The sequence below is a fragment of the Somniosus microcephalus genome, chromosome 23 (genome assembly GCF_052327205.1).
Source record: "Somniosus microcephalus isolate GS21.2 chromosome 23, FLI_Smic_1.0, whole genome shotgun sequence".
NCBI classification, from domain to species: Eukaryota; Metazoa; Chordata; class Chondrichthyes; order Squaliformes; family Somniosidae; genus Somniosus; species Somniosus microcephalus.
In genome coordinates, this window is record NC_141009.1 from 53023710 (window position 1) to 53039215 (window position 15506).

The following is a 15506-nucleotide window of genomic DNA, read 5'->3' on the forward strand; positions in this document are numbered from 1 at the left end:
TCTGTTCCAATTCCATTTAATGCCCCTTTCCTGCATCCTTTTATATTCTTCCTTTTCTATATACCTATCAAATTCCCTCTTCAATTATGCTATACCCTGGGAGTCCTCAACATTGACTCCAGACCCCATGACGTCTCATGGCATCAGGTCAAACATGGGCAAGGAAACCTCCTGCTGATTACCACCTACCGCCCTCCCTCAGCTGATGAATCAGTACTCCTCCATGTTGAACGCCACTTGGAAGAAGTATGAAGGGTAACAAGGGCAGAGAATGTACTCTGGGTGGGGGACTTCAATGTCCATCACCAAGGGGTCGATTTTCAGTGTGCCGTGGAGTCGGGATTGGAGGCGTGCGGGGGGTTAAATTCCCGAATTCGGGGGTCCCGACACCATCCCGCCCAAAACCCGCCTCCATGTAAGTTTCAAAGGAGGCGGGTACCCGCCCCGCACTGGGACCCGCCGACCCGAGGCGGGAAGGGATTAGTGCCAATTAACTGCCTGTTAACAGTTTTTAGCCTAATCCCTATTTTGAAGGTTGTCGTGTGAGATTCCCGAGGGCTCCAAACCACGCCAGGTTAGAGTCGTCGGGTTGAAGGACTCGGAGGGGTCGAGATGTCGGTGTTCAGGTGAGTGATGGGTGCATGAGTGCAAAGGTAAGTGTGTTTGGTGTGTCTAAAGTGTGTAAAGAAGTTTAAATTACCTGTACTTACCTTTACAGCCTTCCTTCCTCTAGGTTTCGGGAGTCCATCATTCAGCCGGCACAGAAAGCAGAATGGCCGCGATCTATCAAAAGTGACAGCCTGCAGCTTTCAGTGCCGGTGAGAGTTCTGAGTCTGCGTAGAAGGACTCAGGTTAGAAGTCAGACTGTCAGTGTTTGACAGCTTCAAACAGCTGTGAACACTGATATTTCATCTGCCAATACGTCTTGACAGATGAAATTTCAGTCTGACGTCACCTGTTGCCGGGTGGCCCTTACTTGGCCTGCTGAGCCCGCTGGGCGGGCTCAACAAGGTCAATCAAGTTAAAATTGCGTGGATTGGCCGCATCTCGATGGAGGCGGGACTACAACCCCGAAAGTTGCAGTCCTGCCTCCTTCCCAACTTCCGAATGAAAATCACCCCCCAAGAGTGGCTCGGTAGCACCACTACTGACCGAGCTGGCCGAGGCCTGAAGGTCATAGCTGCCAGTCTGGGCCTGCGACAGGTGATGAGAGAACCAACACGAGGGGGAAAAACCTACTTGACCTCGTCCTCACCAATCTACCTGTCGCAGATGCATCTGTCCATGACAGTATTGGTAGCAGTGACCACCGCACAGTCCTTGTTGAGACAAAGTCCTGTCTTCACACTGAGAACAACCTCCATTGTGTTGTGTGGCACTACCACCATGCTAAATGGGATAGATTCAGAACAGATCTAGCAGCTCAAAACTGGACATCCGTGAGGTTCTGTGGGCCATCAGCAGCAGCAGAATTGTATTCCACCACAATCTGTAACCTCATGGCCCGGCATATCCCTCACTCTGCCATTAACATCAAGCTAGGTGACCAACCCTGGTTATTATTATTATTATTCCTTGAAATAAGTAAATATAAAAAGAGGGAGTCTTGATCTTAACAACCAAAGCATGCATCATATCCTTTTGCATACTTTGTTGGTTAAGTTTTAATCAGTTCTTGTGTCATTTCTATTGAATCAGGAGTATTATCTCTTAAATGTACCAATGTACTTCTAAGAGACTGTATACTTTAGCAATTGTCTTCTGCATGTATGCTCAGGAGTCCACTGGCTAAATCTCTGAACAATCTACTGCACACTGTCAATACAACAAATGGCCTCAGCTATTTGACTGAAACAAATATTGATTGCCATGGCTCTTGTTGTCATGACAAGCAACTGGCCATTATCTGATGGAAGATGCTGTCAATTTACTTTATTAGCCTAATTTAGCAGACACAGAAGTGATTATATTCCCTCTGTAAACAAGGTCACACTTTGCTTCCTCTGCCAGCCGCAGAATACTGCAACCCGCACGTGCGCCAAGCTCACTTTGATAGTTATCAGCAGCTTTTAAAGAGGCACCATCTGGTATTCGTTCGCTTAATTACATTGTATTTCAGAGTCTATTTGCCCAAGGATAACTGTCCTGGGATGTTACATATTAAGTCTACAATAGACTCGGGTCGCATTATTCGGGGTCATGTGTAGTGTGGCACAGTTGCAGTGTTTTCTCCAACGCAAGCTGCATAAAGAGCACCATTCACCCTTCAAACCATCGGAAAGCCTAACACGCTGCACCACCCTGTTCTGCAGTTGAGTGTTGCAGCTATTCTACCTGGGTATTTTTTCCATCAAGGAACCCAACAGGTGAGTGAGAGGAATGCTCTGCACCTTTGATGGCATCCAGGTCCCAACTTTGTGTGGCTACTGGCAGTTGCCCATAGAAGCAGCACAAACATAGGCCTCCAATTGATTCAATATGGTCTGGTGGCATAAGCAAGAATGAGGAGAGCGGCACTTGTAGCCTATGGTCTTCCCTTGAACCTACAATTGGCATTTAGTGATCATCCAGTGACTAGAGTTAATAATAGGGCTAATACAGGGGTGGGTAAAATACGGCCCACCAAGTCATTCTCTCCAGCTCACGAGACAGGACAGAAATAGAACACGAGCTGGAGCTCAAGCTGCACATTAGTCACTTTCACTTCTCGTGGGTCAGAGATGGACCCGAACTGCAGCCAGGGAAAACACACTAAAATACTTAATTCAATTTATCAATTCCCAAAAGCGATTCCCCCCGGCCCAATCCTAAAAGCATCCTTCCTGGGCCAAAATGGCGGACGTCCGTACCCACAATGCACTGTATACTGGAATATGTCCTATCCATTTCAGAGTCGCGGCATTGCTGCTCATCTCCAGGACTCTTTTACTGCGTCTTTTCTCTCCCGGTACCCAGAGTATGACGGCAAGGGTGGGGGGGGGAGGGGGAGATTCTCATCACCGTCTTAGACACGGGAGTGGGTCCCGGAGCACAAGGACTCCAGGTAATGGCACGCGATTATAGATACTGTGCATGCCCTCGTTGCTTATAGAGCAGCATGTTTAGTCTGCCCTCATTTTTGTGATCAATATTGTTTCTGGCGTAATGGAGGGCTCTTCATTTCAACCTTGCTGTAGCTGGGGGGCCGTGATGTGGGTTTATTTCTGCTTGCTGGGTCAGTGTTCATGCTAATTGGAACTTCTGTTGAGTCTGGATTGCAACCAACGTTCCCTTCAATTTTTTAGGGGTGCGTGGCCCCTTTAAGGGACTGCGCAGCCCATTCAAAATACCGCGCATGCGCGGTTTTTTTCCTATTTAAAAGCCGGTGAGCCAGCTGCGCGGGAGCTGCAGAGCGCTGCACAACTTAAAGTGAACATTGAATCGCAACTTCTTCTGACTTGCATTCCACTGCATTGGCGATGTAGTTCAACATCCGACTGGCCCTGTCGATTGTGCCGCTGTATTGGTTGGGACATATTGGCCGTTGAGTCTACTAGGAGTCTTGTATCCCTTTCCATTTCGTCATTAGTTATTGCAACTAGATTCATCCTACTGGTGGTAATACTTTACATTTGCCTACATTAAATTTCATCTGCTTGACCTTCTTTCTACAATTAATTCACGACGCTCTACTCTACCTATACACTATAATAAATAAGAGTAGTTAAGGTGGTTAAGACCACTCTGAGTAACCACATCGGACAAAGGTAGAGTTTTGTCAACTCTGCAAAGTGATAGCTCAAGGTGTGGTTTCCTAGACAATTTTTAATCGACCGAAGGTTGAAATAATGCAGCAGAGATTTAACACAGCGCAAAGTTCTGATGCGTAGGGCGACCTCTGGGATTCTCTGCTAATGGATTTCTCCCTTCCTGTTGGGACTTCTGATCAGCCCAACAATGGTACAGTCTCATGGCGATGAGTCAACATGGCATACATCTGCTCTCCTACACTGCAGAATAGTATTGTTTCTTATGTCTTGCATTGGCATTGCAAGTAGAAGTAGTGCCCCAGGAGGAAGACGCAACACATCAGTAATCCACAGGCTACGTAAAACATAACATTATATCCCATTCTATGTACCTAACATTTCAATACAGATTTTTGAATTTGTATTTCAATACCACGGTCTAACAGAACATACAACAACTTGCATTTATATAGCGCCTTTAACGTAGTAAAATATCCCAAGGCACTTCACGGGAGCTTTATCAGACAACATTTTACACCGAGCCACACAGAGATATTAGAGTCATGGGCCCAGATTTTCGGCTTGTGTGGGAAATGGTCGGGTTTCCCCGAATGTGGGGTTTCTGACACACATAAAAAAGTGTCAGCCAGCTCCACGCAATTTTCCCTCAAGTGGCCAATTAATTCTCAGCATGTGGGAAGTCTTGCTAATTGTCCAATTCGAGTCAGAAATCCCCACAGTATGATGTCATCATTCGTGGTGCTTTCAAGGTCCATAGCAAGCACTGCATCCTCTGAAGGCTTCCAAATGAACCATACAGGATGGCAGAGAAGCCTGCAGCAGCTGTGGCCAGTGCCAGACCCCGAGCTGCCTTCAAATTCGACGCGGCTTCACTGCAGGCATTATTGGATGGGGTTAGGGCCCACAGGGAGGTCCTCTTCCCTAGGTCAGGGAGGAAGAGGCTTCCCACTGAGACCAATGCTGCATGGACGCAGGTGTCAGCAGATGCCAACTCGCTGGGAGTCACCAGAAGAACCTTGGCATTACATCTCTAACTCCTTCCTTACCTCCCCCACAGTACCATCCAGAACCCCCGTCCTCACTGTGGAGGAGGAAGAGGCTGTGCAGCCAGACTCCTCAGAGGAAGCTCCAACCTCTGAGGGCGCAGCATCAGCAGAAGTAAGCGCACCCAGCACCAGCGCAGACACTCACACCTCGGGGGGACCTTCGGGACAGAGTAGTGTTGTCACCTGGTGTTTCACAGCTCACAAGTGAGCCTCAGCAGATTCTGGAGACAGGGACAGCAGTGGAGAGTCCTCGTCGGAGGGCGCAGGACTCTGCCAGTTCAGCTCAGCTGCGCTGCATGTCGACCATCTGCTTCTGGGTCCATCTGCAAGAGGTGATGGATCTCCATGCACAGATGCAGGAGTCTCTGGCAGGTTTTGTCTCCAGGGTCGCTGCAAGTGTGGAGCAAATGGAGGAGTCCATAGCGACCATGAGCAGAGCCTTTGTGGAGTCATTGGCGCATGAACGCATCACCATGGAAAGGTTGGCAACCTCCATGGAGGAGATAACTCGCCAGGGTACGGAAAACATGGTGAGTGCTCATAAGAGAATGACATCTCTTGAGCAGCGTTGGCCATCAGTTGAACAGAGAAACCAGATCTTCATGGAAGTCCTTCTGAGTAGGACTGCCAGTGCAGAAACGGGTCCCCATGGCCCCCTAAAGCGCAGCAAGGTGCTCTCAAGCCACTTCCAAGCGCTGGCCCCTTCTGGCCTGTGCAGCTTCAGGTGAGTGAGCAGCAGCCTGGTGCTCCTGGTGCTCATCATGCTGTTCCTAGTTCTGCTGCTGCCGCCTCTGCTGTTGGAGATCCTCTAATGGCAAGAAGGGAAGGAAAAAAAGGCATCCCATGCTTCTTGTAGATGCCGCCGCTGAGGAAGCGCTGAGTGAGGGTGGCGAGAGGGGCTTCCCAGGAGATCGCATTGGAGAAGTGTGTGAGGCCCCAACCTTCCACAGCTGTGCCTAAGCCTTGAAGAAGTAGCCCCAAGCCTTCAGCGACAAGGTTCTTCAACATACAAGTGCTGTCCCTTTAAATCGCAGCTTCTCCATTGACCTGCAGCTGACAGCTAGCAAGCCGGCAAGCTTCACGCCAGCTCTCAGCAGCGGGGTTCCCCGCAGGCGGGTTTCATGTGGGGAAAGCCCCAAAGTCGCAACGGCCCCGGAAAATCTACCTCAACGAGGTAATTATTGGTAATTAGTGTGCCGACGACCAGTCCTGCCAGCGGCGGCCGGGACTGAAGCAGGGTGCGGGGAAACGGCGGTCCGAAAGTCGGACGCGGCGGGGAATCAGGCGGGGGGGGGGGGGGGGCCCCGACCCGCTTTTTCGCCGATTTTCGGCCCCTGGCCACATGAAAAGCCACCCGACGGCGGCCAGAAAATCGGGGCCATAGTCATAACGGCACAGAAGGAGGCCATTCGGCCCATCGAGTCCGTGCTGGCTCTCTGTAGAGCAATCCAGTCAGTCCCATTCCCCCGCTCTATCTCCGTAGCCCTGCAAGTTTATTTCCCTCAAGTGCCTATCCAGTCTCCCCTTGAAAACATTGAGTGTCTCCGCTTCCACCACTTCCGTCGACAGCGAGTTCCAGGTCCTCACCACTCGCTGTGTAAAAAAGTTTTTCCTCACCTCCCCCCTGTATCTCTTGCCCAAGACATTAAATCTGTGTCCACTAGTCCTTGTACCATCAACTAGTGGGAACAGCCTTTCCCCGTCTAGCCTATCCAAACCCGTCATAATCTTGTACACCTCTATCAAATCACCCCTCAACCTCCTTTGCTGTAATGAAAACAAATCCAGCTTCTCCAACCTGTCCTTGTAGCTAAGATTCCCCAATCCCCGGAACCATTCTGGTAAATCTCCTCTGCACCCTCTCAAGGGCCTTCACATCCTTCCTAAAGTGTGGTGACCAGAACTGGATGCAATACTCCAGTTGTGGCCTAACCAGCGCTTTATAAAGATTCAGCATAACTTCTCTGCTTTTAGGACACATGACCCAAAAGCTTGGTAAAAGAGGTAGGTTTTAAGGAGCCTCTTAACGGAAGAGAGAGAGGTAGCAAGGTGGAGAAGTTTCGGGAGGGAATTCCAGAGCTTAGGGCCTAAACAACTGAAGGCACGACCACCAATGGTGGAGCAAAGGAAATCGGGGTTCCACAAGAGGCCAGAATTGGAGTTGATATTTGAGGCTAGGACAATCTGTGCTGGTGATGCAGAGATGGATAATCATTGGCTGTAAAGCGCTTTGGGACAGCTGGTGGATGTGAAAGGTGCTATATAAATGCAAGTCTTTCTTTTTCTTTTTTGTCTTCGACCTTTGGAGTATGCAGCAGCAGCAGCAGCCCAAGGTCATACTTCTGCTGAACATTCCTTTGCATTCCCACAGGATCTGTGCACGAGTGTCATCAGGGAGTACTCAGCAGCCAACAGATCTCAACCTTTCACAGCAAGCTGTTTTCACTGTCTGCGAAAATAGCACCAGGTGAGGGGGGCATTGTACTGATGAAAATGCTCCTTTTGATATGGACACCTCCAAGGAAAAGTAACAAAAATAACTGTCCAAAAATTTCAAGCGGTCCCATAAAATCAAGGGTCATCCCTGAAAACATTTTACTGTAATAATTTTAAAACATTAATAATCTGCTGCATTATCTCTTCAGATTAACATCCTGAACAGCTATCCATAACAAGCAGCACCATCTGGCACTGTGCAACTATTCAGTATTGTGTCACAAAGTATTTATTGATATTAAATGAGCAGCACGGTGGCATAGTGGTTAGCACTGTTGCCTCACAGCGCCAGGGACCCGGGTTCGAATCCGGCCTCGGGCGACTGTCTGTGTGGAGTTTGCACATTCTCCCCGTGTTTGCGTGGGTTTCCTCCGGGTGCTCCGGTTTCCTCCCACAGTCCAAAGATGTGCAGGTTAGGTTGATTGGCTATGATAAATTGACCCTTAGTGTTAGGGGGATTAAATACGTGGGGTTACAGGATAGGGTGGGATATGTGTTGGTGTAGGGGTTACGGGGATCGGGTGGGATATGTGTCGGTGCAGGCTCGATGGGCCGAAATGGCCTCTATCTGCACTGTGGGGTTTCTGTGATTTCTGTGATCAGAAAGGTGGGTAGAAAAATAGAAATACCCTCTTCCAAACTGGGATAGGTGTCAAGATTACAATATAGCCTCGATAGAGCTAGTTAAATAACAGAATGTAATAGACTGAATATTTGTTACTATGCAGTAATTACTTTACAGTTAGATTGTGAAATACGCATTTTTAAAATCAATTTCACCTGACTTCATTCATTAATATTAATTGTGTTAAATCCATCCCTGTATTAGCCCTATTATTAACAGACTGCACTTGGTTTCTGTTGACGTGGGCTTCACAGCAGGATGGGGAACCTTGCAAAAGGCCGATAGGAAATCTCAATCACTGTTACCAGGAACAGGAAGCTGACCTGATATGGGGTGTGCCAATATTTTGAGCCCTGCAGTCTTTTCTTGTGTTTTTTTTAAATCTTACTATGCCAAATTCTAGCATCACCCACATTAGTTAAAATAATTCAACACTGCGGACTCGCATTCCAGCACCACCACATACAGGAAACTCTCGTTTAAACGGCACCTAAATATCCGGAATTCTCTATTAACCGGCAAAATTCTCACTCCGAAAACAACACCTCAATAACCGGCAATGTTGCTGAGTCCGAGTCTCCCGCGGTGGCCGAGTTAGTCAGTGGGGGTAGTTCTCCAAATTGCCACTACTCGGTTTCTTGACACTGTCGGGAGTCGGAACACCTCAATACCCCTGTAACAGGAGTCTGACTCTCCCGCGCTGCCGGTAGTCTCTTCTGATCTGCCATTTTACAGGGGTACGGTGTGTCTCCCAAGCTGCTGGTAGTCATTGCATTGCATTACCCTCAACTGGCAGTACTGTACTTAATCAAGCATCTTCCACCATCCATTTAACACAACATTCTGTAGGTGAGTACCCAATTACTGTATACTGCACATTTCTTGATTTTTTTAATTTTTTCTTTGTTAAAAATAGCCTCGGTAGATAACCCGCTCCGTCATCCGGAATTTTTGATCAACCAGCAACACGCCAGTCCCGTCGGTGCCGGATACCAAAGAGTTTCCTGTACACTCAATAAAACAGGCATTTCTGGCTTGCAAACTGGAAATCATATATAGCGAGCCCCGGACTACATAACTACATGCCACAACTACACTCATCCATGAAACCAATGGCAACAATAAGCACAGAGGGGGAAAAAAATCACTTCCTTGGATGAAAGGCCCTCTTTTGGCATTTCAGTGGGAATTTAATGGTGATTCATCACACCTCGTCATGGTCCTTAATTGTGGGAATTATCAGACCAGTGGTTTTTCATGATATTCCCCCATCATCCGCCTGCAGCTCGCCAACTGTTCACCAATCGACTGTGAATGATCCGCTGATCCACATGAGGTGCTTTCTCCAATGCAGCTTAGCCATGACGGAAATCAAAAATCAACAAACGCCCCTCAGATCTTCATGGAAGGTATATTGTTGGGACGAGTGCGTGCAATTCTAGCTCTCCTGTCCTACACCCTGCACTGTCCTACGTACCATCTTTCAAATGAGACGTTAAACTGAGGCCCCGTCTTCCCTCTCAGACACCATGACACTATTTCAAAGAAGAGCAAGGGTGTCTTAACCCATACTTATCTTTCAACCAATGTCACTAAAACACATGCTTGGACGTACTGGTAAAATGGGCCAGTTCAAGCACAACAGTAAGATCAGGAGAGAAATACCGTGAGTGAGGATTGGACGCGCCTGCTGTCGCCTCCTACAGGTGGATACTCTACGTGACAGTGTACATGATGTATGCTTGTCCATATGTTTGTCCTTGCCTCTTCACATTACTCCCAAACAAGTACTGGTTGTCGAAATTCATCTGATCAACCACATATTTCATTCTCGTTTCCCTTACCTCCTTCAAATTGACACTTGATCCCAGTAGGAGTCCAGCTGTTTCATTGGACATGGACAAGTTGTGTGTCAAGAAGTGTTGAAGTTCAGCCCGGTCCTTCACAACTGATCCAAGAGTGAACCCTAATGAGATACAGGAGCGAAGGCAAAATAATTAAACCTAAGCTTTAACCTCTGGAAGTTGCTGCATATTATCAAACTCAAAATAAAAAGCTTACAACTTATAACCTTCCTCAGCGAACCCTATGCAGAGGAGAGACATCTGTGGTTGTATGACATTAATTCACTCACTTCAATTAGCTGTACAACTGATTGTTGAAGCCCTGTAAGTCACCATTGGTGTAAGTGAGTTACAATGGTCCTGTTTACAAGGGAACAGTGACTGAAATTCACCTGCACTTGAGAGAAACAGCTTCTTCAAAAGCCCTGATGCTCTCAATCATACTTCAGCAGCCCTGCTGAATAAATATTCTGAAACATCACAAATGTTTGGTGGCCACTGCTGTAAAATGTGGCGTTATTCACATCTATGTGTCTTCTAAACACAAGAGATCAAGCTACACTAATATGAGATAGAAGCTTTTACTGGTGATAACACTAGAATAGAGAAGCTATTGGTGCCCTGGATACATGCTGTACTATTTTATACCCATTGGTAATGAAAGAAAAGAACTTGCCTTTACATTGTACCTTTTACATCCTCCGAATGTCCCACAGCACTTCACAGGTAATGAATTACTTTTTGTAGTGTAATCGCTCTTGTTACCTATGTAAACATGGCAGCTAATTTGTGTTTCTCGCCGACGCTCTGAGGCCTTACCTGGCCTTTATTGCAAGGGGGATGGAGTATAAAAACAGGGAAGTCTTGCTGCAGTTATACAGGGTATTGGTGAGGCCACACCTGGAATACTGCGTGCAGTTTTGGTTTCCATATTTAAGAAAAGATATACTTGCTCTCGAGGCGGTTCAGAGAAGGTTCACTCGGTTGATTCCGGAGATGAGGGGTTGACGTATGAGGAAAGGTCGAGTAGGTTGGGCCGCTACTCATTGGAGTTCAGAAGAATGAGAGGCGATCTTATCGAAACATATAAGATTGTGAGGGGGCTTGATCGGGTGGATGCGGGGAGGATGTTTCCACTGATGGGTGAGACTAGAACCAGGGGGCATAATCTTAGAATAAGGGGCTGCCCTTTCAAAACTGAGATGAGGAGGAACTTCTTCACTCAGAGGGTAGTAAATCTATGGAATTTGCTACCCCAGAGAGCTGTGGAAGCTGCAACATTAAATAAATTTAAAACGGAGATCGACAGTTTCCTAGCAGATAAGGGAATTAGGGGTTACGGGGAGAGGGCAGGGAAGTGGACGTGAGTCTAGGTTCGGATCAGCCATGATCCTATTGAATGGCGGAGCAGGCCCGAGGGGCCGTATGGCCTACTCCTGCTCCTACTTCTTATGTTCAATGTCCCACAAACAGCAGTGAGATAAATGACCAGATAATCTGTTTCAGTGATGTTAGTTGAAGGATAAATAATTGTAACAAAACTGGGAAAACTCCCTTGCTCTTCTTCGAGTGAAGCCAGGGAACCTTTTACGTCCACCCGAACAAGTAGACTGGGCCTCGGTTTAACGCCACATCCGAGAAACAGCACCACCAACAGTGCAACAATCCCTCAGTACTGCCCCGTTGACAGTTTAGATTAAGTACTCAAGTCCTGGGCTTGAACCCACAACCTTCTGACTCAGAGACACAAGTGCTACCACTGAGCTAAGCTGGCACCATATTACAATAATACTCGTCAAACAATACTCTAGGATACTTCGCATTACACAGTTTGTATTATTGCTTGAGCACAGAGCCTTGGTGACTGCTAAAAAGGCTACATGTTAGAAAACCACTGTTAGTAGAACACTATTTGATTCCAACCACTGTTAGTAGAATTCTATTTGATTCTAACCGCTGTTCGTAGAACACTATTTGATTCTAACCACTGTTAGTGGAACTCTATTTGATTCTAACCACTGTTAGTAGAACACTATTTGATTCTAACCACTGTTAGTAGAACACTATTTGATTCTAACCACTGTTAGTAGAACACTATTTGATTCCAATCATATATTCAAGCTAGCATTTCTTGTTTGTAAAGAGAACATGATCTGTTGCCACTGCAGGTTTATAGTAGACTCCATCTGCATTCAAAGAATAGCTGGCATTACAAAGAATGAAAGTCCTGTGCAGAGATATACAGGAGATTGGCAAGAGAAAAAAAAAATCACCTTTCATTGGGAACCCTGCCCCTCGAGGGCTGAACATGAGAACAGTGCAATCTCCTAAAGAAACCTTGGGACTTGATGCTTCAAATTGTTTATTGCATTTAACACTTCATGAACAAAAGGGAATGTATTTTTCTGCTGAAGAGTACGGTTTGTGGTTGAGGAAGTGAAACCCTCTTCCAAGCTTACAACCAAACAGCGCATTACGTTTACATTTCTTCAATGTTCACAGGCTCATTTCAACTAATAACTAAAGAGAGTATCTGGAAACTACACCTTTAATTCTTGAGCTTAATTATGGCCTTCCTTTCTCCATCAACCTGTCTCACCGAATAATCAAAGCTGCACTGTTGAATAATAAACACTCAGTTCCCCTGCCCAGTCATCTTTTTCTTTATTCGGTCCAGCAACAGGATGCAGGAAGAACATACCTGGCCACTTAACAGGTTCACAATCACCCCACTGTAGTGTAATCGTTCAACGAGTTTCCAGCACTCCCAGAACAACCAAATTCAAGAAACATGACAGCGAGTTACGTCAACAACTCTACTCAATTCCAGAAAGAACTGAAACCCCAATGAAAACTTTGTTAATCTCAGTTTCACTCATGGATACTCAATATTACAAAGAGGGTAATGTCCCATTGCTAGAGTTCAGAGTAGATTTAGCACTCTGCTGTAATGGCAAGTTACAGTGAAGACCATTGAAGCAGATACTATAAATGGGTTCAAGATTTGTTTATAGAGAGGAGAGGGCAGGCAGGTTAGCTGCACTTGATCTATATCTAAAAAATGAATGGGCTTGTATGGTTTAATTGCCTTTTCTCTGTTGCGAAAAAATCTCATGTTATTATCCCTTGCGTCAGTGATAAAGGCTGCTGTAATATTAACAGTTTTAGGTGCCTATTAAGAAACAGTAATATATCATCTCAGTTTCAGATAACATACACACGCACAGATCCTCCTTTCAGTGTGTCTACCCATGCCACACACAACATCCTCACACTGAGCACAGACAGGTAACTTGGTCCCTAGGCTTCACTAGAAAGGACACAGAAGCATCTCGGGGTGACCTCCTCCCCCTCTTTGGGCAACCAGCTGGTCCATATTCCTCCCAAACACCTATTACATAGAATTACATCGAAAATACAGCACAGAAACAGGCCATTCAGCCCAACCACACCATGCTCCACAGAGCCTCCTCCCATCCTTCCTCATCTAACTCTATCAGCATAACCTTCTATTCCCTTCTCCCTCATATGCTTATCTAGCTTCCCCTTAAATGCATCTATACTATTCGCTTCAACCACTCCCTGTGGTAGCTGGTTCCACATTCTCACCACTCTCGGGTTAAAGAAGTTTCTTCTGAATTCCCTACTGGAGTTCTTGGTGACTATCTTATATTGATGGCCTCTAGTTTTGCTCTTCCCCACAAGTAGAAACACCCTCTCTGTATCCACTCTATCAAAACCTTTCATAATTTTAAAGACCTCTATTAGGTCACCCTTCCTTTTTCAAGTGAAAAGAGACCCAGACTCTTCATCCTTTCCTGATAGGTGTAACCTCGCAGTTCGGCTTTCATCCTTGTAAATCTTTTATGCACCCTATTCAAGATCAAGGACTCTCACTGTGAGAAAGTGGAGGTGCCAATCCACATATGGCACCATTACACATTTCATCAGCAGTTTTCAAGAAAATGCAGCCCTTTTCAGCGAGTTACTGCTCTTCAGAAAAATAACTACAGTACGCTTGTTACTCTGCCACTGAAATCACTACAATTTATATTCCATTATTATTATTTCTTAACAAGGATAGGTCTAGCTTCACCTGAGCCCTAATGCACCATCAGATGTAGGAGCCGTCATACAAGCAGAGAGGTCCCAGGTTCAATCCCCACTCTGTGATGATGTCACCAACCTCAGTAGGGGCAGCAGTTGGAATACTACCTTGGTATTGGCTTCACAGGGCAGCTAAGCTAGGAAGGAGGGTGTAATGAAATCTGTTTGTCTTGCCTGTATTCGTTTTGCACTCATGTATATTACCCTCCCCCACACGGTGTATAGTTTCACTTCCTCTTTCCTGACTAACCTGGAAGGTTCCAGGTCTTGGCTCTTGGCTCCACCCCTGACTTCTCTTACTTAAAGATCCCAGGATCTGTATGACTCATTCCTGTGAGCCAGTCGGTGTGTTGAGATGTAAGCTCTGATCTTAGTGATTAAAAGCCAACTTGTTAAAGTCTATAACTTCTAGTTTTGTGGTTACTGAAAGCACATTAGAGGGTATAAAAAGAAACCAGCCAGGGATCCGGCTTGATTGCTGTCCAGCGACCCCTGTGAGCATGCAGATGTCGGACAATGGCAGTATTGGACTGTGCCGAGATGCCCACCAGTCAAGTACTCACTGTCCAGGTTCCTGCATGAGTAAGGGCCACTTGGTAAGTTGCCAGAGGGCACTGGACACCAGTACGACCATTCCCGAGCAAGTTTGCTAATAGCAGTACAAATAAAGATAGCTTCTTTACCCAAAGAGTGGTTAGAATGTGGAACTCGCTACCACAAGGAGTACTGGAGGAAAATAGCATAGATGCATTTAAGGGGAAGCTGGATAAGTACATGAGGGAGAAAGGAACAGAAGGAGATGCTGATGGGGCGAGATAAAGTAGGGTGGAAGGAGGTTCATGTGGAGCGTAAATACCAGCATAGATCAGTTGCGCAGAATGGCCTGTTTCTGTGCTGTAAATTCTACGTAATTCTATGTAAAGCAAAGCAGAGCTGTGAGTTCGAGACTCTTGCCCACACAAACACTGCAGACAGTATTTACCAGTGTAGCTCAGCTGGTGTGAAGCTCTGTGAATGTCTTCCATCAACAAGCCTCACATGTCATAACTGGATAGTATTGCACAAGGTCAGGTAATGTCTTCACATGTTAAAACTGAAATGATTATACACCGCACTAAGAGACTAAACCATTATTAAAAGGCGGTGTACAGTGACAGCATTTCTGTACTGCAGTGAAGCAGAGAGTGATCTAAACAGTTCTAAAGGTTCCCCTCCTACATCCGTGTCTTCCAGATATTGGTACTGCCACAAGTGGCCATGTATTGGAAAACCAAAAGGTCAACTTACACACTGGGGAGAGAGAGGAGGCACAAGTAAATGTTGGTAAGACTCAGTAAGTGACAGCAGTCTATCTGAAGCCTATAAACATGCCACTTTTACAACCATCTAACAGTGATACTACCTACTATTTTCTCAAACAAAACAAGATGCTCAGTTTCACTAGGGAATTATTGGCTATATTTTGCTGGGCTTAGCACCTGAATAGAGCTTGAAAAGTGGGGGCTATGTACAAAAAAATGGGCGCTAATGTTTTTTTTCCCTGTTGTTCTCTGTCCAAATAGCACTGCTTCTGAATGTCCTGTCCTGGTGGCTGCATTTGAAGAGGATGCAGCAATTGAAATGACAGGCAGCTGAAGGC

General features: G+C 46.2%; 1 protein-coding gene across 1 annotated transcript in view; it reads right to left on the minus strand.

The window, feature by feature from the left end:
- The window catches only part of abca2 (ATP-binding cassette, sub-family A (ABC1), member 2), a 603170-nt gene that overhangs the window by 342048 nt on the left and 245616 nt on the right, over nucleotides 1–15506 (minus strand). The window contains exon 5 of the mRNA XM_085965847.1: nucleotides 9761–9882. Within this exon, the coding sequence (XP_085821973.1) occupies nucleotides 9761–9882 (122 nt within the window). The remainder of the gene's footprint in view (nucleotides 1–9760; nucleotides 9883–15506) is intronic.